General features: G+C 61.8%; 2 protein-coding genes across 2 annotated transcripts; one reads left to right on the top strand and one right to left on the bottom strand.

Annotated features, from left to right (window-relative positions):
* Window positions 1-1749: 1749 nt before the first annotated feature.
* On the top strand, window positions 1750-21348 carry SEMA4G (semaphorin 4G). Its single transcript, XM_074831156.1, has 17 exons — window positions 1750-1916; window positions 12454-12688; window positions 13899-14047; window positions 14615-14677; window positions 14763-14861; window positions 16064-16157; window positions 16401-16514; window positions 16712-16878; window positions 17018-17187; window positions 17351-17495; window positions 17573-17795; window positions 17881-17996; window positions 18351-18502; window positions 18695-18756; window positions 18847-20124; window positions 20334-20439; window positions 20524-21348. Exons 2-15 carry the CDS (start codon window positions 12568-12570, stop codon window positions 19698-19700), a joined length of 2529 nt encoding a protein of 842 aa, XP_074687257.1. The 5' UTR covers window positions 1750-1916; window positions 12454-12567; the 3' UTR covers window positions 19701-20124; window positions 20334-20439; window positions 20524-21348.
* Window positions 21349-21406: 58 nt separating this feature from the next.
* Window positions 21407-22478, bottom strand: MRPL43 (mitochondrial ribosomal protein L43). Its single transcript, XM_074831157.1, has 3 exons — window positions 22310-22478; window positions 21782-21888; window positions 21407-21637 (listed from the first exon to the last, which is right to left on the bottom strand). The coding sequence occupies exons 1-3, from the start codon at window positions 22438-22440 to the stop codon at window positions 21423-21425; spliced, it is 453 nt and encodes a 150-aa protein (XP_074687258.1). The 5' UTR covers window positions 22441-22478; the 3' UTR covers window positions 21407-21422.
* Between the last annotated feature and the right edge of the window lie 126 nt (window positions 22479-22604).

Here is a 22604-nt window from a genome sequence, read left to right as displayed (position 1 = left end):
CAGCGAGGTGAGGCACCGCGAGGTGTGGAGGGGATGCTGGAGTTTTGCCCGAGGACAGAAGGAGACAGTAATTAGCCACTGGAGCATACAGGAGGTGAGGGAGGGAGGATAGAGAGCGCTGGAGAAGGTGGGTGATGTCTCTTTCAGGTCTCCTGGGGTCCCTGGGAGTGGGGACAGGGAACGGGTCCTGGCATCTTGTGCCAGGTGAGGGGATGGTGGGTGCTTGGTGAGTGTGCATGAAGGTGATGGGAGCCACCCTGTCTGCAGAAGCACCCAGATGGGTCCCTCCTCGGCTGAGACCCATCAATGCGTGAGAACTGGGGGATTCAAACCTCCACTACTCTCCTTTCCACTCACAGCATTTTTAGGAGGCTGGACCCTGGCAGTCAGAGGCCTTGGGAGTGGCATGTTAGCCAGGGTCCCTACAGGAGCACCCTGCCCCTGACACTGTTACCAACCCTGAAAGGTCCAGGTGGTGGTGACACCTCAACCAGGGCTGATCCTTGTCCCTAGACAATGCTCAGCAACTTCACCACAACCTGCTCAACAGTAAGCTCTGCCGTGGGTCTGGCTCCAGGTCTGCAAGGTGTGGGGTCAAGATGGCCCCTTGCCCCTTACTGTAGACTCACCCCTCGTGGGGAGTCGATGTGGAGTGGAGGGGATGAGCCAGCGTTGAGGGTGCTGGTGCTGGGACTGGGCCCCACATGGCTTTGTAACCACGGGCTGGCAGCACCCGGCCACCCTGCCAGCTTCGGGAGCTGTAACCTGGCGTGCGCAGGTACAGCATCTCCCCACCTCCCGCTCCAGCTGATTTCCAGTTGCCCTAGATCCAACCTGCTGATTACATACAGCGCTCGGGGTTTCGCTTTCGGGAGGCCTGCCACCGTGACGGGTGAGGAGGGAGGGTTGGCCAGGCGCTGAAAGCTTGCGAAAGGAAAGCAAACACAGGCCCGAACCTGGCAGCTCCTGCCCGGGGGGAGGAGCCGCAGAAGCCACCCAGGACAAAAAGGCTCCACACACGGCCCTAGAGAAACTGTGACCTGCCTGTGTTTCCAAACAAGCTTCCACCATGGGTAAACGCAGACTAAATGGGGAGGCATGTGCTAATAGGAGGGAAAAAATGGGGCACGGCGCCTTGGTCAGGTGTGCGATGTGGGATGCGAGGAGCCTCGGTGGGCACCGCGGCACCGGCTGGGTGGCTGTGGTGTGACGACACCGCATGTGCTGTGTTGGCAGAGCGGGATGATGCTTATCTGCATTCGGTAATGCTTTTTTATAGTTACAAGCCAACATTACCAGCCCTCTGCCTCCCTGGCCTTGCAAAGGGCTTGAACACAGGCTCCTCTGCCAGAGGCCAGTTTGGGGTTGTATAACCCAAACTGCCCCTATTGAGCGAAGCCCCCCCAGGCCCTCCCCATGCGTCAGATGCTGACTGTCCCTGGGCCGGGGGGGGTGAGGTTTGCACGGTGACATCTCTCCCTGCCGTGGCTCTGCTGAGGGTAACGCTACCACCGGCCTCCCGGCATTTGCTGGGGAGACCCAGCGCTGCCTGTGCAGGCAGGGGTAGCCCAGCCCCCGGTTCCCCTCCCTGCCGCTCCTGCCCTCCTCCTCCTCCTCCTCCTCCTCCTCTGCTGAGGCTCCGGGCCGGGGCTGGGCACCGGCGGCCTCCGCGCACCGGCGCTGCCGGCAGGGGGCGCTGCGGGCGGGCGGCGCGGTACGGCTCGGTACGGCACGGCCGGGCCGGGCTGCTCCGCGCCGAGTCCTGCCGCGCCGAGTCCTGCCGCGCCGTGCGTGTCCTGCCGCGCCGAGTCCTGCCGCGCCGTGCCGCCCGCACCTGCCGCGCCGCAGCAGGCAAGTGCCGGGGAGACGCGAGTGGGGAGAGCCGCCCGCCGGGTGCTGGGTCCTGTCCCCCGCAGGTAGGGCCGGGAGGGCTGGGGCTGGGTGCCGCGTCCACAGGCGGGATCCGGGAAGCTGGGTCTGGTTGCTGGGTGTGGGTGCTGCGTGCACAGGCAGGGGTTGGGTGCTGGGGCTGGGTGCTGAGGCTGTAGGGCAGGGTCGGGGGTGGTGGGTTTGGGGTGCTGGGTATCTCGGTGCGGGTCCGCGGGCAGGATTGGGGGCGCTGGGGCTGGGTGCTGTGTCCACACAGGCAGGATGTGGGGTGCTGGATCTGGGTGTTGACTCCCTTGGTAGGGCCTGGAGTGTGGGGTCTGGGTCCCCGTCTGGGTCTTCAGGCAAGGTTTGGGGTGCTGGGTCTGGGTGCTGAGTCCACAGGCAGGATCTGGGGTGCTGGGTGCTGGGTCTCCAGACAAGGTTTGGGGTGCTGGGTCTGGGTGCTGAGTCTACAGGTAGGATCTGGATGTTGAGTCCTTTGGTGGGGCCTGGGATGCAGGGTCTGGGTCTGCAGGCAAGGTTTGGGGTGCTGGATCTGGGTGCTGAGTCCACAGGCAGGATCTGGGGTCTGGGTGCTGGGTCTGGGTGCTGAGTCCACAGGCAGGATCTGGGGTCTGGGTGCTGGGTCTGGGTGCTGAGTCCACAGGCAGGATCTGGAGTGCTGGGTGCTGGGTCTGGGTGCTGAGTCCACAGGCAGGATCTGGAGTGCTGGGTGCTGGGTCTGGGTGCTGAGTCCACAGGCAGGATCTGGGGTGCTGGGTGCTGGGTCTGGGTGCTGAGTCCACAGGCAGGATCTGGGGTGCTGGGTGCGGGTGCTGAAAGCACAGGCAGGGTCCAGAGGAGAAGCAGGGGTCTGAGCTGTTGGGGTCGAAGTCCAGGGAATGATGCCATGGGGAAAACAGAGGGGCAGAGGCTTGGGGGCGGGATGGAGAGGAGTTCAGGGGCGGTCTGCTGCAGGATTTGGGGGTGACAGACTGGAGGGGAGGTGGGGACATGCAGGATCTGGTGGCAGTGCAGGCAGCTTTCTTTGGGGACAGGTTTGGGGTATGGGGCGAGGTGGGGCTGGGGGACCTGGGTAGGAGTGACATGGGGACATGCTGAGGGTGCGAGGGAAGATGATGGCGGGAATTGCAGCCAGACAGGGCACGAGCTCCTGGGGAGAGGGACAGATACAGCCCCTCCCTTCCCTGGCAGATCGGGGGCATCGGGGGTTTGCGGAGACGGGGACTGCCGGCAGCGTTTGGGGAGCCCGAGTGTTACCTGGGGGCAGCTGGTGTTTCAGCCGGCTGGGATGAGATACTAAACTGATGCAGACGGTGCAGTGCAATCGCTGCCTCCCCCCGCTTCCCCTCCGGACGTGGGGGGCTGCAGGATGTGGCTAGTCTGAGCCCTGTCTCCTTGGGATTCGTCTCCTTGGGATGCATCGTTGTGGGGGCTGCGGATGCCCCGCGGTGGAGGGGACTGGGTTGTGCTGGGAGCTTCTCTGCATCTTCCTGCTGATGCAAGGGTAGAAGGGACCAGCCAGGCAGCCCTGGGGTTTGGGGCTCTCTTTGCCCTCCCCATTAGTAGCCAGGTGGGCCAGTGGCTTGTGCCTGGCCTTTAAAACCGAGATGGTGAAGTGGGAGGGGGAACCACGAAAGGGCTCTTCAGGTGCCAAGAAAAACAGTTTCCAAAGACAAAGAGACTGCCCAAAATGGATGAGGAGTGCAAGATTCCCCCAGAGGCAGGGAAATTATTAATAACAACGATGGCGTTTTTTGTGCTAGTTGACCTACCATTGTAAGGTCTGGCTGCTTTGCCTCCCTGCGTGGTGGGCGCAGGCTGCGAACCCCCACCTGAACCCTGAGTCCAGGATGGCCGCGACAATGCTGCGCGCGTGTCCCGCGGGACGCGTCTCTGCTTCATCTCAGCTTGGCGAGACTCACTCTGCCCAGAGGGATGAGGGGCAGGGAGCTGCCCCCCCAGCACGCTGAGATCCCTATCTTGATTCTGTTTTTGTGTTACAACCGGAGGGGAAAAAAACCCAAAACCCCAACAACCCTTTTGGTTCCTGCAGATGAGGGCTTTGTGCTGTAGGCTTGTTCTCCCCCTGCCTTTTCTTCCAACATCCATTTGAACCTTTCACCACTTTCCCCACCAGGAATGCAGCGGGTTTGCTGGAGCCGGGAGGTTTATTCCGCAAATCTGGCAGGTCGTGTGCCGGGAAAAAGCATCCAGGTGCGCTCGGCAGGGCCGGCGAGGGGGGGCTCTGCCGGCACCCCGTGCAGAGGACAGCCGTGGGTGCGGTGGAGACATGGTGCCAGCCTCGCCTGGCCGCATGTGGGGAATTTCCCTCCCTGCACTTGCCCGCCGGCTCTGCTTGGCATCTTGACGGGACTTGTTGGGAAGTGGCTCATGTGATGGGTGGTTTGGTGAGGGGGAGTCAGTCCCGGGGGACCGACCCGCCATCTCTCAGGGAGGGGTTTTTATGTTCCCGTGCTGTGAAAGCCCCCGCACCCCCCACCCCAGCAGTGGCTGGCTGCGGGTGCTGGGCAGGCGCCTATTCCTGTTCAAAGGTGAGAGCTCCCTGCCCCACTGGCGCTTTGGTAGGAAATACCGCCGCCGGCGTCCCTCCCTGCCTGGCTGTGCCACTGCTTTTGGTGATTTACAAGCACAAGGGCTCTGCTGTAGCATAGTCATCACCAGACCCACCCCCTCCATCCTCCTGGGGCCCGAGCTCTGCCGTTCGGAGACGAAGGAAGCTGAGGGTTTCAGCACCGTGTTACCCACCAGTGCGAGGGCTGGGATGCAGCTTGGTAATGCAGGGTGTGCTCTGGCATGTGCTTTTCTTTTTGCTTAAAAGCTCCCCCAGGTACAACCTCATCTCCCCTTACCTGATGGAGGGCTCTTGTTTGCCTGCTGCAAAGCCCAGCCCATGCAAATAAGATGTGGAGCTGATTTTGGGGCTGCAAAGCTGGTGGTATGCAAACAACTGTGGGAAAGGCCAGGTGCTACTGCCTTGCACTGTGCGGTTCTGAATGTGAAGTTGAATATCAAATTGGGTTTGACCCTAAATTTGAAGCTTTGTTGGAGGGAAACAAGAAGAGGTTGTTAAAGCTGGAAGCCATAAAACCATTCCCATCATCTGGTTTTGCTAGACTTTGAAAAGAAAACAGTTTATCCTTGGAATAAATAAAAGTGAGAGGGACAGGCTTGCAGCAGAAAGCCCTGCGTTCACGCCAGACAAGCCGGGTTGCACTCCAACTCTTGCCCCCACTTCCAAGGGGACCCCAGGTCGTGCATGATTTCTGAGCCTCGGTTTCCCCTCGGGGAAGCCCCACACTGCACTGACGGTGGGAACCCTGGGCATTGCCAAGAAACGTCTTTGAAACTCAAACCTGGCTTTGGAAAAAAACTGGGAGACAAACCGGCTCTAAACAAACACCGGAGTTAATTCCTTGTCTTGCATTGTACGAGCCCAGTGAAATGAAACACAGTGCAGCCATAAGGATGAGCAAATGGATTCAAATGCATCAAAAAGCCACAAAATCTGCTGGGTCTGAAATGTCCCTTTGCATTTAGGGTTGGGATTTTTTCTTGTTTTCTTTCTAATTGTTCCCGTGAATTTAATTCTACAATTATTTTCCTGCTTCTGCCATGGAGACAATGTACTTCAGCCACAAAGCCTTTGAAGGCTGAATTGCAGATTGCATCTAGTGCTGAGCCACTCGGATGCGAACGCCCCCTCGCTGGGAAACTTTGCTGTGACGTGGGGGTTTTCCGTCCAGCCGTCCGTCTGTCCATCTACTCTGCCGAGGGGCTGCTGGAAAGTGGTGAAGCCTGGCCTGCTGCAGGTGTTGCAGGAAAGGATGGAAAACATTAGGGTTTGGGGGTGATGTTGATAGTGCTGAGCATGCCTCTTCCCTGCCAGAGAGGAGGTGGGAGCCCCGGGGGTGTGCACCCCACATCTCAAGGCTTGGCAGCCACACTCTGCTTTCTCCGTGGCCTGGATGTGGGGGCGGGCTGACATCAGGGTGAAGGATCAGGTCATCGCGGCTCAGCATCTTCCAGTTTCACTTCCCGGTTCCTTTGTGGCTCCCAGCTGGGCTCTCGGGTGCTTCCAGGCTGTGGGCTCAGCCCAGGGCTGCTGCTGTGGGGTTTCTGCAGGTGGAGACGTGCTGGATGGGAGGGAAAAGCTGTGGGGACTTGTGTCCTCACCGCCAGCTTGCAAGAGCCAAACAGTCGCTGGCATGTGGGGCATTGCTTCTGTGAGGGGAGTTTTGCTGCTTTGCCTGGGAGTGCCAGATCCAGGCTGGCCAGGGTATCTCTTAGTGCTCCCCATCCCACCACCAGGCTGCAAGGGTTTTCTATTCAGCCTCCCCTCCTTGCACCCTTCCCTCCTGGGCCAGCTCTGAGCAAGGCTTTTGGGGTGATGGAGTCAGGCGAGGAACTGTTTCAACTAACAGCCGGCATTGGTGGGTTTTCCATACGGATAGGGAGCGGAGGAGTGCTCTGTCCTGATGTCCCAGGCATTGTGCTTTTGCTATCTACTTGCAGCCTGCTGGGAGCTGTTGGAGCGGAGCTGTCCCAGTGCCTCGCAGGTGGCTGCAAGCAGGCAATGCTTGCCCATGGCACAGGCTGGAGCAGCCTTCCTTATTTTCTCAGTTGTTTTTTTTGGGTCGGTTTGGATGGGAATGGCAGGAGAGCTCTCACGGGGTTTTGGCAGTGAGCTCCATCGCTGCCTGGCAGCCCCTTTGAACCTCCTGCTCTGTATCAGACCTGACCTGACGGAGGAGATGAACGAGTTCTTGTAAGATCAGTGAAAGTGGGGAGCTGGGGAGAAACTAAAACACCCCGATCCCTGCAGCCATGCAGGGGGACACCGTGGCTGGGCCCTGCCCCTTGCTGGGTGGGCGGCATCCCCTGGAGGGATGCTGCAGGGGGATGGAGGTAAAGGGACGGTGCTGGGGGCCAGCAGGGCAAATCTGTCAGAAATCAGGCTCTTAGTAGTTTTTTTGCTGATGGATCAGCTTGTCTTTTCAGGGGTGTTTAGACATCTGGCTCCCATCGGCACTGGTGCCCCTTAAACTGGCCCACATCCCCAACCGGTCCCGCTGGCTCTCCCATCCATCACTTTGCTCCTTCACAAGCCTCCTCCCCACTGTGATGTTGGTGGGATAAGAGCTGTGTGCTCTCCTCAGCAGGATGTGCCAGGCTCTGCCAGCAGTGGATGGGGGCCGTGCCATCTGGGGAAGTTCGGAACCCGTTCCCATGGCCTGCTGGTGCCCACCACCCACCCCCCTGGCTCCACGGCAGCTGTGCCATGCGTGGGAGCTTTGCGGCGGGAGCAGGGTGGTATGCTCCTTGAGAGGAGCCGATGTTGCTGCTCTCTCTCCCCTCCTCTGTGCCCAAATCCCTAATTTGGGTAAAGGAGGGATCTATCTGCTTCCCAAATTGCCAAACTCTCATGCATGTCCGCTGAAGCACCTCAGGGTCGAGCATGGTTTTGTTTAAAGAAGGCAACTAAAATAAACTTGTCAAGGGGCTCCCGGGAGGTCACTGTGCTCCTTCCCTCCCCATCCCCAGCTCCCAAACCCGGCACAGATCCCCTCTTCCCGGAGAGCTTTCAGCATGTTAGCATTTTTTTCTTGCTGTTGTTGACAAAAATCCCAGCTGGTTGAGAAATATCTGTGCAGCAGCACCAGCACAGTCCCACGGGTCAAATCCTGCCCCTGCAAATCTCTGCCGGGAAGGGCAGCTCATCCCGGGCTGGCCTTCAGGGATGCTGCCAGGAGGGACCCGTTGCCTTGCAGGGCACCCTGGGCACAGGGCCATGACCAAGCCCCTGTGATGGGTGGATGGACGGACAGATACACATCAGGGAGTCGAGGTGATCCTGATATTTTATCATTTGCTGGTTGGGCTCCACAGCAGGAGCAAAGTACTGGAAGTTCGTCAAGGGCTGAATTAAAGTTGCCTGGCAACCTCCATCCCGGCTCCTCTTCCCACATCTCGCAGGATTTCCCACCCAAGGTCTGCTGGCTTCGGGGAAGGGGGGCCCGAAATGCGCCACGCTCGCAGCCAGGCAGAGGCCAGGCTGGTCTCTCGCGGGATGGCTCTTTTCCCGTAATTCCTTGGCTTGTTCCCACGCCTGGGAGCTGGGAGCTCTCCCCGCCTTGTCCCCCGGGGTGGGCGCCTTTCCCCCTGCACCCCGCGCCGGGAACGGGTCAGACTGTTTCAGCTGAACCTGAGGGCAACTTGTGCGGGTCCCTGGAGGGGTAAAACGGTGCTGGGCCAGTGGGAACGCGGCTGGGGGAGCAAGTGGCTGGGGAGCCGAGGGGACTGGGGGCGGGGGGGGGGGGTCACGTGCCGGGCTTGGCCCTGATGAGTAAAGCTAAATTGGCTGCGCGGGGTTTGGAGCGCCTGAGCTGGGCCACTGTGAAAAAACAAAGTGTAAATGGTGTCTCCTGGTGCAGTCCCTGCTGGGAGTTTTAAGGCTGTTTTGCAACGCTGTAACCTGGAGGAGACCTGCTGGAAATCCTGGCCTCCACGGGGCAGACAGCAGCCCTTGCTCGTAGGAATGCACAGCGCCAAGAGGGGCAGCCCACAAGGAGGGGAGAAAGGTCTGGCAGCCGTTCCAGGAACCTGCTTGGGCTTTACTAGAGCTTGGTGGAGCAACCACAAGCTGTCCACGGAACAGCAGGATGGGGAAGTGTCCAGTCCTGCTCTGCAAATCTCTGTCCTGCCATCCAGGATGGATGCTGGGGGTGAGCCGGAGAAGGGCTGCTCCCACACAGCGTTTCCATTCTTTCTCCCAGGTTCCTTTTGAATTGAAAAGCCATCATCATTTTCAGCTGTGCCGCTGAGGGAACAGCCATGGGGGTCCCATAAGACCCCAGCTGAGGTCCCTCCATATTTGCCAGCCCCTCTGACAGTGCAGCTTCCCTGCACTGCAGCTTGTAGCTCTTGCTCCCTGGTTTTGCCACCTTGTAGCTTTGAGGACCACGGGGCAGCGGGAAGGGACCACCAGTGGCCAGCAGCAGCTCCCGGTGCAGCGGCCATCGAGGGGTGCGGCAGCTTTGTCTGGTTTCTTTGACTGGATCCAGGTTGGCAAGACCTGCCACCAGGAAATTCACTCATCAAAAGGTTTTTGCGCCTCCAGAGATGCTGGTTGTGGGGATTTTAAGGAGGTGCCGACTGGGCCGGTTCGTTTGGGTGTGCTGTGCCGGCTGGCTGCCGGTGGGAGACTGAGGCTGGCACAGTCACGCTTGCACAGCTTCCGTCGTGACCCAGTAAACCCAGTCAGACCTGACCAGGGCTCACTCGCTCGCTCCCCTGCGCGCTTGCGCACGCCTGCAAGCCTCCGCCGCCCCGCTGCTTTCCTGGTGTTCCCCGGGGACCAGCAAACCCGTCCCGCCGGTGGGAGCCGGTGCCTGGGCCGGGCTCACTCAGCTCTGTGCTGGGAGCCGTGGCTGCACCCCGCCGGAGCACTGATAGCCAGCAGTAGGAGTGTGGGCTTTGGCCCCCGTGGACGTTGCACGTTGCAGTTAGAGCGGCTGGTTCCTGGTTTTGCCCTGCTCTCGGGGTGGCTGTAAGCCCCGCAGCTGGATCCTGCCTCCACCACCCTTCTTCTTCAGCGTTGCCGGCTGGGGCAGGAGCTGGGACCGGGTTTCGGGTCCTATGTCGGCTCCCCCTGTGCTGGGAAGTAGGTGAGGTGCCGAGGGGCTTGGGAGCTCACACCTGGGGATGGGATTGGCTTTTCTGGGCAGTTTTTCTCTTAAACCCCAGATTTCATTGGAACTGCTGCTGCTTTTCGGCCTCTTCTCTCCTTTTGTGTCCCTTCCCCAGAGAAGACTCTCTGCGGTGTTTCCCCTCATGGGTTTTCCCCATTTCCCATGGAAGTGCTGGGCTTGAGCAATCCAGCCGCCCCCAGCTCGACTGGTGAGTCCTACAGACCAAGACCTCTGCCTCCCACCCCGGCTGCCGGCTCTTGCCTTTGCCCAGAGCTTTGAACTTGCACCCTGCCAAGGTGAAGATGATGGGTTTGGGGGTGTTTGGTGCAGCTGCAGCCTGGGGTGACAATCTGAGGCGGGGGCAAAGATGGTTTCAGTTCCTTCTTGCTCTTTCTCCCCCACCCTAGGAATGAAGAATAAAACATAATTAAAAGAAAACAGAGAAGCTTGGAGCAGCCCTTCCCTTTGAGTCAAATATTAACTGACTCTTACAGCTAACTGATTAAATGTCCTTTAGGACAAAGTTACATCTGATCTCGGGCAAAGGAGCCTTTGGAAATGGGTGTAGTTGCTTACCTGCAAAAAGCGGAGGAGCCCAGCCCCAGCTGCAGGGGAGGCTGCTCCCCCCTGCCCCTGCCCAGCTAGGAACCCTGCACAGCCTCACAGCTTAATTTATTATTTTTATTTTTTCCCCCCATGCTGGCTCAGTGCTCACACTGGTTAAATGTTAGCCGGGTCTGGCTCTCAGCGCGATGCTTGCCCTGCAATAAGTACCATCCCTGCCTCCCTTCCTGGCCGTGCTCCTGCCTCCAATCCCCGTCGCGCCCAGAGCTGGACAGCAGGCAAAGTTCAGGACTTGTTTGTTCGGGGTAGATAAGGCGAGGATGCCTGGCAGCGTGCAGGCAGCTCGCAGGGCTGTTACTCATTTATTAGAGATTGTTGTTTGCCTTGTTGTAAGAAGGTTTCTCCTCCCCTCTGCTCTCCCAGCCCAGGTGCACGGCAGTTCTTGTGGCTTGTGCGTGATTCCAGGCTCGTGTCCTGGCACCGTGGCCTGGGGAAGGGTCCCCACAGCTGCTGGGTTGGCTCGGTCCTGCTGGCAGGATGGAGAGGTGTCAGCCTGGGGCTGGCTGGAGCACTTTCAGGTGTTTTGGTGCTCCAGATGTGACCCCACCACTTGCTTTGCCCAAAAAGCTTCTTGTGTTTGGTTTGTGCCAGACATGGTGCCACCAAAGCAACTTGTTTCCCATTGACCTCCACCACTACTCACCCGCCTTGCATCACCCTGCCAGGCCCATCGCTCATGGGCAGACCCTTGGTCTGGACAGGGCTTGTCCTCTGCTCCCTGGGGTTGGCGTCCTCTGCTCCCTGGGGAGCTCAGCCCCACAGGCAGCATGCTGCCCACTCCCGGGGCTGGGTGCTGTAAGGGTGCTCTGTGCTGGGCCTGTGCATGGGCGGCAACAAGGCAGGAGGGAGCGGGTGGGACGTGTCCCTGCTGCCCAATTCCTGGGATGCTCCAGGGCAGCAGCTAGCGCAGGTGTGAGCTCTGGGTCTGAACCCACCCCCCGAAGGAAACTGCGGTTTAATGCAGGTTCCGGGACTATGGCTGGATCTCACATCCAGCCCCTCGCTTCTCCTTTTCGGCCCCAAAGCCCTTTTCACTTCCGTTTCACTTCGGTTTTACCTCCCCTCTGCCTGAGACCCGGCAAGGTATTTGCTTCAGGGAAACTGTCTGCAGCAAGCGTGTTTGAACAGCTTCTCTACAGGACAGGTATTTGGTTTATATATATAAAAAACCTCCAACCCTAAGCAAATCTATAGGTTCTGGTCACTTTATGGGGAGGTCTCCTGCTCAGAGATACCTGGTTGTCTCCTTCCTCCTTAGTGTCTGCAAAATGAACCAGTGGCTTTCCCTGAAGTAGCTGGGAGAGGCAGAGGGTTTATTCAGGAGGGATTGGATGCATGAAAGCGAGAGCCGAGGTAGACACTGAGCTTCAAGACAGCTTGGGATGAAAGAGAAACTGAAATCTCATGGAAAAACACTGCAAGGGGAAAACTGTTCTCTCTTGAAAAGACCTGATGAAGATGCCAAGCAGCTCTTGTATGGGTTTTCCTTTGCCCTGCATCGCTGCATGCCTGCAGCATCCTTCCCCGCACCTCTGTCCTCAGGAGTCTCATCATTTCAGGAAGAGCAAAACTGGGGACAAGCATCTTGCGCAGCAGGAGATGGCCAGCTGTGCTGTCAGGAAGGAGCAGAGCCCTTGGGCTCCCTGGGAGCCCCCCCACTGCTTGTCCTGCTGCAGCTGCTCTGGGGAGTGGGGCTTGGGGTACCCCAATGTGCCAAGAAACCTGCAGAGGGGCTTGGCCCCACGCCTCACTCTCTTTTTTTGGGAGTGTGCCTGCTTTTCAGGTGTGAAAATGCAATGGGGGATCGGCTGTCTCTGCCACAGCATATCCTTCAGTCAGGGGGAGCTGCAGGAGGAGATGGCTGGGAGCAAAGGAGCCCAGAGCAGACCTGGAGGAAAATGAACCTCCAAGCAACTGAACCAAGCTCCCAGCAAGCAACTGCTGCTGCTGCCATGGAGCAGATGCTGAGCCAGGGGGATGCTGTGGAGGGTCGCTCCACTCAAACTCTCCTCCCTGCCCTGTGCTGGCTGCAGGCTTGGTGCCTTGCACCGTGCCTCAGTTTCTCCTTCAGCAAACAAGGATTTGCTTTACCCTAAAGCTGTCCCGGGGCCGAGGCCATGCCCGGTCAAGCGTCCATGCATGTGCGCAGCTGGCTCCTTCTCAAGTCCACTTGCTTGTGAGGTGCTGGCAACAGCAGGAGCATCTGACCCGGTGCTTTGTGTTTCAGGAGGGTTTGGCGGCTGGCCCTGTCTCGGGGAGCTGGGGAGCCCATCCTGAGGATCGGCTGTGCCGGCCTGGAGGCAGCAGGCTGGGCAGCTGCCCTCGCTGGGGGAACGGGAAGATGAGCAGAGGCACGGCCCATCTCCTGATGGCCCTCTTCGTGGCGGCGGCAATGGGCTACCCGTCACGGCGGTCTGCCACCGACCTGGATGCCACCCCCAGGACAACGGTCACCTTTGATGGTAAGGGGGTGCAGGTCATGGTGGTGGTGGTGAGGTTTGGGATCTTGCTGGCACTGGGTTTGGTGCATCGTGACTGTGTTCAGCCTTCGCCAGCTCCCCAGAGCGGGGTGCTCAGCATGGCGGGGTGGCTACAGTGGCTACAGGTCCCCTGGGCTCCAAAAATCGGAGCCCACGTGTCTGTCTGGTGTTGAGTGCCTGGATTCAATGTGCCCCAAGGGATGGAGCAGAGCAAAGGCCCCCAAAAGCCGGGGGGAGACAAGGGTGTCCAGGAACCTAGCCCTGGCCAGCCCCCAGCCCTGCCCAGCAGCCCTTGGAGGGTGTCCTGAGCCAGGCATCATCCCTGGGCTGGGCTCTAATGGCCCAGATAGTCAGCAGGAAGCTTTCTTCCATGATTTTGTCTAATTGCCACCAGGCTCTTGTCCTTCAGCCTTTGTGGTGTCAGCCAGCCCCACAATGTCATCGTGCCTTGGGCATCCACACAACTTCGTTGACCTCATTAGTGAAGCCCAGCTCAGTGGTCAATGGCAAGAGAGGGTTTCATTTACAGCTGGGGTGCCCTTTTCTCCCCAGGCAATGACTCCTTTCAGGGGGGTCATTCCTTCCCCAGCTGCCTCTGGGGTCCCAAACCCCATGAGACTTTCTCCTCCTGTGGCAGGAGTGTCCAAGCCTGGCTTGGGCTCCCTCTGGCCAGGGCTGAATCCCACCTCCCACCTCTCAGCACCCCAAATCGAATGGTTTCTCTAGTTCATTGGACAGGGAGTGCCCAGCCTCGCTGTGGGAGCCCTCCCCTTGCACGGCAGCTTTGGTTCAGGTTTTTTGCATCCTTCCTTTTGGGCTGATTGGGTTTGGTTCAGAGCCAGGGTCGCTGCTAGCATGTTTTCGCTTCCTCCAGCGGTTCCCCAAACAGCGTGGCAGGTCCGTGCTGGACATGAACATCACAGCTCCCACCCCTGAGCTACCCCTGAGCTGCCGTTTTAATTAGTGGGGAGAAATTTCCCCTGTGAGCCTGAGCCCAATTAGTGCCTTTCACCTCCTACTGAACCTCCCCTCTTCCTTTCCTCCTTCTGTAACCGCTTCACCTGGCTCCATCTGCCCGATAACCTTGGTGGGTGCCTTCTCACCTGCTCCCAGCTCCATCCTCTGTCTTTTCCCAGTGGCTTGTGCCGTGTCTGCCCTGGGGTCCTCCCTCAGCCCCCTGTTCCCTTTGCAGAGCTGTCAGGCGTCCGGCACTTCAGTGGACGCACCCTCAACTACAGCACCCTGCTGCTGGAGGACGACCGGGGCATCCTCTATGTGGGCGCCAGGGGAGCCATCTTCGCCCTCAACTCCAGTGATGTGGCCGACGGCTCCCACCGCACGGTGAGCCCGGCCTCTGCCTACCACCGGCTGTTTGTCCCCTCCTGTCTCACGCTGCCCAGTCCCTGCCCGAATTGTGGCCACCCTATCCCTGCTCATCCTCCTGCTCGCCGTCTCAGGACTTGCCTGGAGGTTCTGTCCCCAGGTCTGTCCCCAGGTCCCCTGTGGACACCTGGTCCTTCTCCCCAGCCAGGCAGTGTGGGGACAGTGGTGGGAGATGTCCCCAAGCTCAGAGCTGCCTGCTTCAGGGACATTCTGGCAAGATGAGGGGCAGGAGGGAAGCGTACCCCTTTACTCCCCCTGGGGAGGACACCCCAAAATCCTCCAGGCTCCTATGGGTGCTCTGGGGTTTCTGCCCACAGGTTGGGGTGTGGGACCACTCTCGCCCTGGGTTGGGGGGATGCAGGCAGAATGCTGTCTTGTGCTCTGAGCAGCCATCCCCTCTCTAAATAAATTTAAAGAGGATTTTAGCTTCTCTGACGGTTCTGGCAGAGGCTGGAGCTTGCAGTGACAGGGGGGACCATGCAGTGATGGGGGGTCACACAGTGGCAGTCCCTCTTCCCCTTGCAGATCCACTGGGAAGCCTCCCCGGAGAAGCAGATGGACTGCCTGCAGAAGGGCAAAAACAACAAGGTAGAGCCGGTGGGTGGGTGCCAGGTACTGGGGGGTGCCGCCGCTGCTTTCCCCAGGTGGTGATGCCTGTCCTCCCCTTCCACAGACCGAGTGCTTCAACCACGTGCGGTTTCTGCAGAGGCTGAACAGCACCCACCTCTACGCCTGCGGGACCTACGCCTTCCACCCACTCTGCGCCGCCATCGTGAGTACCGCTCGGCCCCATGGCTGTCACCCGTCCCCTGCCACCGTGCCACCCTGGGGTGATGCATCCCTTGTCCTCTCCCACCATCTCCACCGCAGCCCCGCTCCCTTTCTGCCCCCATCCCAGTCCCTCCCTGGCTCGGGGGGGAGGCAAGTGACCCCCAGGCTGGGGTGAGTTGGTGTGGGGACGCAGCCACTATGACGCAGGTGCCCAAAGTCCCCACCCTGGCACTGAGGTTGGACTCTGACCCCATAGCAAGGCGGCCAGGGGAGGGATTGGTGCCATGGGAGGGACACGTGGGCTCAGTGGGGCCAGTGGGGTGGGAGGTGCAGCTCTGGAGCTGGTCCCCAGTCCCTGCTGTTGCGGGGTTCCTTCCCAAAGCAGGGGCTGCAGACTGGTTTGTGGCCGGTGGCAAGCGTGCCTGGGGAGGGTGACAGTGGCAGGGAGGGTGACAGTGGTGGGGCTGACTCAGCGGCTCCTCCCCAGGGATTTCCCGGGCCGGGCCGGGGGGTCCCTGCGTGGCCGTGACTCACGGCAGAGTGGATGGGGGCAGCCACGTCCCCCAGCAGCAGGACTTTCACCCCTGTGCAGTGGCTTCTCGGTGACTTGGCTGCCCTTTGCCCACCTCGCTCCCTGAGCTGGGGAGGCAAAGGGGCCTGGGGCTGTGTCCCCAGCCTGGCCGGGGAGCCCTGGAGGGGCCGTGCCCATTCCCATGGCCGTGCCACTGGTCCGGTTTGGCCGTTGCACACCCTGGGAGTGAGGCGGAGGAGCTGCCAAGCTGGAAGGGCCTCGTCATTATTTGACACGCTTTGAACTGTAAACCCCAAAGAAAATAACTCCTGCCATGACGGGGACATCACCTGGGGGGACCCAGCCTGGCTGGGCAGTGTCTGCTGACCAGGCACAGCCCAGGAATATCACCTGCGCTGGCTGGCTCCTGCCCGGTGCCCATGTGATGCCAAAGTGGGGTGCCAGGGCTCCCCTTCCCCCCTGAGCCCTCTCCCCGCTCTTGGCTGGGGGCTCTGGCTGTCTGTGTGGTTTCTGACCAGCTGGTGGGTGCCAGAGGGGGTTTGTATTGCCCAGATGAGTGCTCAGCCGTGGGCATCGCTTCGTCCGGGCTAGCAGCCTCTGCAGAGGCTGGAACTGGCAGACGAGGCTGGTCTGTCCCCTCCTGTCTAACCCGGTCCCCTGTCCTACTCAAGGATGCTGACAGGTTCATGTTGCCATCTCATTTTGAGGAAGGCAAGGAGAAGTGCCCGTACGACCCTGCCCGTGGCTACACCGGCCTTATCGTAGGTAAGTGGCACCTTTCCTAGGGCTGGCAGGGACAGGCAGGATGCCACCGACCTTGGCCCCATCCCCAATGCCCCCATGGGATGTCCCTGGGTGGGCTCTGTGTGCAGGGGCCTTAGCAAGCCAGGACTTGGTCTTCCTCCTCTTCCTTCTCTGCGTGGGGCACGGGGATGCTGGTGGCTCTTTGGGCTGTCACCGAGGTTCGGGGACAAGCTGATGGGTGCCTGCTGTGCCTGCCTTGCCCAGACGGCGGCTTGTACACGGCCACACGCTATGAGTTTCGGAGCCTCCCCGACATCCGGAGGAACCTGCACCAGCGGCCGCTGAAGACAGAGGAGTCCCCGCTGCACTGGCTGAATGGTGAGACATCCCTGTCCCCCGCAGGACCAGCGTCATGGGCTGTGGGACACCATGCATCACCTCAGGGAGTGTGGAATAGGGGTGGGGGGTGGTCCTGGGGTCCTGTGTGGTTTGCCATGAGAGGAGACTGAGGCAAGGAGGGATCCCCCATCCCGTGGTGGGTCCCCAATCTCCACCTCTTGCTCCGTGTCCCCCAGATGCTGAGTTTGTGGCCTCCGTGCTGGTCCAGGAGAGCAAGGACAGCCCTGTGGGTGACGATGACAAAATCTACTACTTCTTCACGGAGCGGGCGGGTGAGGAGACCACATCCTTCTTCGACAAGAGCCAGGTGGCCCGAGTGGCCCGGGTGGCCCGTGTCTGCAAGGTAGGCACGTCTCCAGCCATGGGGAGCCAAGCGCTGCTCCTCCCAGTGCAGGGGCTGTGTCTGCCCCTTGGAGGAAACTGAGATGTGGGCAGAGGGGAATCCACCAGCCTGTGCAGAAATGTTCCCTGCACCCTCCCAGAGTGACGTGGGGGGGAAGAAGATCCTGCAGCGCAAGTGGACGTCCTTCATGAAGGCGCGCCTGGTCTGCTACATCCCCTACTACGAGGTGCTGCGCAGCGTCTGCAGCCTGGATGGGGGCAGCTGGGCCAGCACTGTCTTCTACGCCGCCTTCACACTCTCAGCACAGTGGTGAGTGGGGCAGCGGCCAAAACGACTGGGGCTAAAAGTCTGCGGCACAGGGGGGACCGGAGATGCTCGAGGGGACGCGCAGGCAGGCACTGAGCTCCTGTGAGTGCGTCGGTGGGGAGCACCCGTGTGTCTGCCCGGGCTCAGATGGGGCTCTGCCCCCCAGGAGGACCATGGAAGCCTCAGCCGTGTGCCGCTACAGCATCTCAGCGGTGCAGCACGCCTTTGAGGGCCCCTACATGGAGTACCAGGACTCGGCTCGCAAGTGGTCCCGCTACGACGGTGCAGTGCCTGAGCCCCGGCCCGGCTCTGTGAGTGCCCGGGGGTGCAGAGCAGGGGGGGCGTGGGTTGGCCGCATCCCCCCCTGACCCCCATCTCCCCCGGGCAGTGCATCACGGACCGCTCCCGCAGGAAGGGCTACAACTCCTCGCAGGACCTGCCCAACAGCGTCCTGGACTTTGTCAAGCTGCACCCGCTCATGTTCGAGGAGGTGAAGCCAGCTGGCGGGGAGCCGCTGCTGGTGAAGAAGAGCGTGGCGTACAGCCGGCTGGCCGTGGACAGGGTGCGGGCCCTCGACGGCCGCTCCTACGATGTGCTCTTCATGGGGACGGGTGAGCACAGGATGAGTTTGCCAGGTCTCTGCTGGGCGGGGGGGACACCCCACACTCCTTCCTGAGCCCCTGCTCTACTCTCCAGGTGACGGCTGGATCCACAAGGCCGTGGTGGTGGGCTCCAGCCTTCACATCGTGGAGGAGGTGCAAGTGTTCAGGGACCCGCAGCCTGTGGAGAGCCTGGTGATCTCCCATGCCCAGGTGAGGGGTGGAAGAAGTGGGGGGACACCACACACGGGGCATGTTTGTGCTGAGAAGCTGCCATTGGGCTGTTTTGGGTGGACACGACTCCTGGGTCACCCCAGCTCAGGATATGTGCCAGAGCCCAGCAGGGCAGCCTGGGGAGAGGGACCAGCCTGACCTCCACCTCCTTGCCCGGCCCCAGCTGCAGCCATTGGCACTGACTGGAGCTGGGGGCCCTTTGCCGTGTACCCCCACCAAGAGAGAGCTTTGCTGTGGGGCTGGGGGGAGTGGGAAATTTCTGGGCACTGTGGGGCACCCCACAGCCCAGCTGCACCATGCCAGGGCAGTGCTGAGCCAGCCCTTTGCCCCCAGAGGAGCCTGTATGTGGGGGCAGCCAGCGGGATCCTGCAGGTGCCCCTGGCCTCCTGCGCCAGGTACGCCTCCTGCTACGACTGCATCCTCGCCCGGGACCCCTACTGTGCCTGGGACGGCAGGGCCTGCTGCGCCACCGCCGCCGCGGACAGGTAGGGACGGGCAGGGAGCCCGCAAGCCTTCCACCTGCTCCGTCCCGTGCTGCCACACATCACCCCCTGGCACGGTCACCCCAGTGCCACCCCCAAGGGTCTGGCATCTGGCAGCAGGTCTGCCGGTGGCCGTGACCCCGTAAGGGTGGGCTCAGCTGGGGCTGCGTGGCTGAAGCCCCCCGTGTCTTGCAGCACAGGGCTGGTGCAGGACATTCAGAGTGGCAACGAGGGATGCCGGAGCAGCTCCGGGCGGGGTGAGTCTGCGCCCTCCCTCAGGACCCTGTGGGACGCCGGCGTCCCTTAGGGTGGCCGGGATGGGTGCGAGGCGGTGTGTGTCCCCGCAGGCTCCCTGCCATGGAAGAACCGGACGGTGCTTCAAGGGGACGACGTGCTGCTGCCCTGCGACCAGCGCTCCAACCTGGCACGAGCCGTGTGGCTGCTGAATGGCAGTGAGGCGCCGGGTGCAGGGCAGGACCGGCTGCGTGTCGGGGTGGATGGGCTGCTGGTGACGGACACGCTGCCCCGGCACAGCGGCGAGTACCGCTGCTACGGGGAGGAGCGGGGTCTCCGGACACTGCTGGCTGCCTACAGCCTCACCGTGCTGCCCGAGCTGCCTCGCAGCCCCACAGATGCCGCCCGGCCCCACGCTGCCAGCCAGGCAGCCGGCGACGTGAAGGTGGCTTATGTCTCCGCCATCGTCGCCTTGGTGGTGCTGTGCGCCGTGCTCAGCACCATCCTCCTCTACGTGTCCTGCCTGGAGAGGCGCAAGGGCAAGTACGTGCTGGGGGAGCCACGGCCGGCCAGCGTGGAGCTGCAGACCGTCTCAGCCAACTGCCTGCGCAAGGGCCGCCGGGAGGAGGAGGAGGAGGAGGAAGAGCTCGCCTACCCCGATGGCTGCCTGCGGATCATCCCCGGCGAGGCACCCATGGCTGCCACCTCCCCGGTCAAGGAGCTGCCGGCTGCCGTGCCCCCGCTGCCGCCGCCACCGCCGCTGCCGGCCGAGCTCACCAACGGCGTGGGGGCTCTGCCCAATGTCCTCCGCAAGATGAACGGCAACAGCTACATGCTGCTGCAGCAGCAGGAGGAGCCGCTGGCCTCACCGCTCTACAGCGCGTCCTTCACCGAGGAGCTCAGCAAGATCCTGGAGAAGCGGAAACACACGCAGCTGGTGGAGAAGCTGGATGAGAGCTCCGTGTAGGGGCCGGGGGGGGGGTCCTGCCAGCGGGACCCTCCTCCCCTCCGGCCCCTTCTCCCACCCCCTGCCAGCAGTGTTACAAGACTCAGGCAAAACTACCTCCTGGATGGCAGAGCCGGGCCGGGCCCGGACTCGGCCATTCCTTCGGCTTTTCATTCACTTTTGAGACTTGCTGTACAGAAAAAAAGAAAAATAATCTATTTAAATTTGGGAGCTCTATTTATGTATAAAAACCCACTGACGGTGGCCACGAGCTGGAGGCAGGAGCTGGCGCCTGGCTGAAGGTGGACACTGCGGGGAGGGGGAGTTTCTGTCTGTCCGTCCAGGCGTGAGAGAGACGCTGTTGTGGACGCTGTTGCGGACGCGTGGACTCGGCCTGCCCCGCTGGGCATCCCTTGGCACACAGGAGCCGGACAGCTGCTGAGAGGTGGGTGAGGAATGGGGAGGGGGGCTGCCAGATGATGCCTGTGCCTCTTACAGGGTGTGGGGTCCCTTCCCGGGACAGGGCTGGGGGTGGTTTTCCCCCAGCTGCCCACTTGCAGGCAGGAGAGGGGCCACGGACACATCTCGTGTTGGGGGGGCAGCCTCGGTGGCTGCCAGCCCCTGCCCGCTCTCCCATGTCTGCCCCCCACCCAGGTTTTCCTCTCCGGGAGAGGACAATTCGGCGAGAGAAGGAGCCAGGGCAAGGAGCCCACATCCCCAAACGCCCTGGAGCAGCTGGTGGAGCAGCACGTGCCCCCAGGTGAAATGCAGGGCTGGGTGCCCTGGGGAGGTGGCACCCCCAGGGGCTCTGACCCTGACAGGGCTCTGCCCCCCATCTCCCCAGGGCGCTGCATGGGAAGAGCAGGATGCAGCAGCAGGCAGCAAGATGCACTGGCAGCAGGACTGGCAGCCACCATTGTGCCCTGCAGCGTGGCAAGGGACCAGCGCAGCACCCCCATCCCCTCCGACGTCCACAGTGCCCCTGCAGCCCCGGGCACCACATATTTCTGCCCTCCTGCGTGGTGCTGTTGGAGAACTGGGGTTCAGGCACAGCCCTGTCTCCTGTTGGACAACATGTGGGAGTGAAAACATCCTCCAACAGCGAGGAGGAGGAGCCCTGGACAAGGGCCCGCCTCCTTCTGGGGCCTCCAGCTCTTCATGGCACTTTCCAGGGGCAGCCACTGTCCCCAAATCCCCCCAACTACCTCTGCTCCAGCCGCCTCCTGGGGGAACCTGAGAGACTGGGGTGACAAAAGTATCTCATGCCCCGGGGACAGAGTGGTGACACCCGAGAAGCCGGGGAGGGACAGACTTGCTGGGGTGCACATCTTCCCCTCTGTGTTCCTTGCTGGGACCTCCAGGATCAGGACATTGCCTGGAGCTCAGCCCTGCAGGGGGGGCAGGAGGGGGGTGGCAGTCCCTGGGGTCCCTAATGGGCTGGAGCCCAGGCCCCCCTGCCCCAGAAGAGCAAAGCTTAGGGGGAAAAGGCAAGAGCTGGATGCCTGGGCTCTCCCATCCTGCCGCCCCCCTTGTTTTTGCTGCAAAAGGCGGGGGGTGAGCCACCCCCAAGCACACACCCCACCCCCAAGGAGGAGCACTGCCCTCTGTGTCTGGCACCACTCGTGCACAGCCCCACGTGCCCCTGGCAATAAACGCGGCTCTGTCTGGATGTGGTGTGGCGGCGTCTCTCTGTGAGCAGGAGGAGAGATGGATGCAGAGGCGTGGGATGGGGGGCCAGAGGCTTTATTGGGGCTGAAGGCGCGGGCCATGGACGGTGAGGGCGGAGGGTTTGTTGGTGAGGGGGTGCCACTGGCCCTGGATGCTGGGGTTGTTGGTGTGGAAGGGCTTGCGGATGCGGATGATGTCCAGGCCGGACTGGCCAGCCAGCTTGGTGGCCAGCTGCACGATCTCCTCGCTTGTCTTGCTGGCGATGAGCTCCTCCCGCACCGTCCCATTCACTGTGGCAGAATGGAGGGGTGGTCAGGCCGGGGTCCCACCCCAGCCCACAGCCCTGCCTGCGGCTGGGCAGAGGTAGCACAGAGCCGGGGCTGGGCAGGGAGGGCCCTGTCCCCATCCTGCCCCCCCAAACCTCCCACACTCACAGTACTCAGCCAGCAGCAGCGGGGCCGGGCAGGAGCGGGGGTTGATGTAGAGGACGACATCGGGGTGCTGCCGGGCAAAGTCCAGCGCCGCCTCCTCCACGAACTGCCTGCGGGGGGGTGTGGGTGCCGTCAGCCCCAGCGGGGTCAGAGGGTGGAGGTCACTGTAGCCCCCGCCCCAGGGCACAGGTCATAGGTGGGGTCACCCCCACCCTGGTGCCCTACCTACGGGAGGGGTCACAGCGCAGAGGTCTTGGGATGTGCCACCTGCAGGTCAGAGGTCACCGCCCAGCTGCCCCTGCGCCGCGGGGCCGGAGGTCAGGGGTCAGCAGTGTCGCCTTCTAGTCCCTCCCCCACATATATGAGGTCGGAGATCACAGCCCCTCCCCTCCTGCCACCTCTGTGGGTCAGAGGGCAGCAGCGCCTTCCCCCTTCCCCACACAGCCAGGTCAAAGGTCCTCCCCACCAGGTCAGGGGTCACCAGGCCTCTCCCCCCCCAGCCCCAGACGGGCAGGGTGCCTCCGACGGTACCTGGCGCCGCGGGCGTCGGCCGCGGTGGGGCTGAAGAGGAGCTGCAGGCGCTGGAGCTGCCGCACGTAGCGGCCCACGCCGTTGTGCAGGACGGCCGCCAAGAACCGGCTGGGCGACCCCCGGCCCGTCATGGCGCCGCCCTCACCCGGAACCGGAAGCGCGCAGAGGGGCGCGCGTCTGCTTCCGGCCCGCCCCGGAAGTTATGCGTGAGCGCGGCGGCGGGGTCAGGCAATGGCGGCGTCCGTGGGGCTCCACGTGAGGGCGGCGGCCTGAGCGGCGCCGGGCCGCGGGGCCG

The sequence above is a fragment of the Strix aluco genome, chromosome 7, assembly GCF_031877795.1.
Source record: "Strix aluco isolate bStrAlu1 chromosome 7, bStrAlu1.hap1, whole genome shotgun sequence".
NCBI classification, from domain to species: Eukaryota; Metazoa; Chordata; class Aves; order Strigiformes; family Strigidae; genus Strix; species Strix aluco.
The sequence above is the reverse complement of the archived record's forward strand: the minus strand, read 5'-3'. Positions and strand labels throughout refer to the sequence as shown.

What these genes read in the sequence shown, in the direction of transcription:
- MRPL43 (XM_074831157.1), bottom strand. Translation starts at nt 22,440, where the DNA reads ATGACGGGCCGGGGGTCGCCCAGCCGGTTCTTGGCGGCCGTCCTGCAC. An exon ending in GCCGACGCCCGCGGCGCCAG is followed by an intron (nt 21,889 to 22,309) that starts GTACCGTCGGAG and finishes ACCCCCCCGCAG; the next exon opens with GCAGTTCGTGGAGGAGGCGG. An exon ending in GCTGCTGCTGGCTGAGTACT is followed by an intron (nt 21,638 to 21,781) that starts GTGAGTGTGGGA and finishes ATTCTGCCACAG; the next exon opens with TGAATGGGACGGTGCGGGAG.
- SEMA4G (XM_074831156.1), top strand. Translation starts at nt 12,568, where the DNA reads ATGAGCAGAGGCACGGCCCATCTCCTGATGGCCCTCTTCGTGGCGGCG. An exon ending in CTACACCGGCCTTATCGTAG is followed by an intron (nt 16,158 to 16,400) that starts GTAAGTGGCACC and finishes TGCCTTGCCCAG; the next exon opens with ACGGCGGCTTGTACACGGCC. An exon ending in GGGTGGCCCGTGTCTGCAAG is followed by an intron (nt 16,879 to 17,017) that starts GTAGGCACGTCT and finishes GCACCCTCCCAG; the next exon opens with AGTGACGTGGGGGGGAAGAA.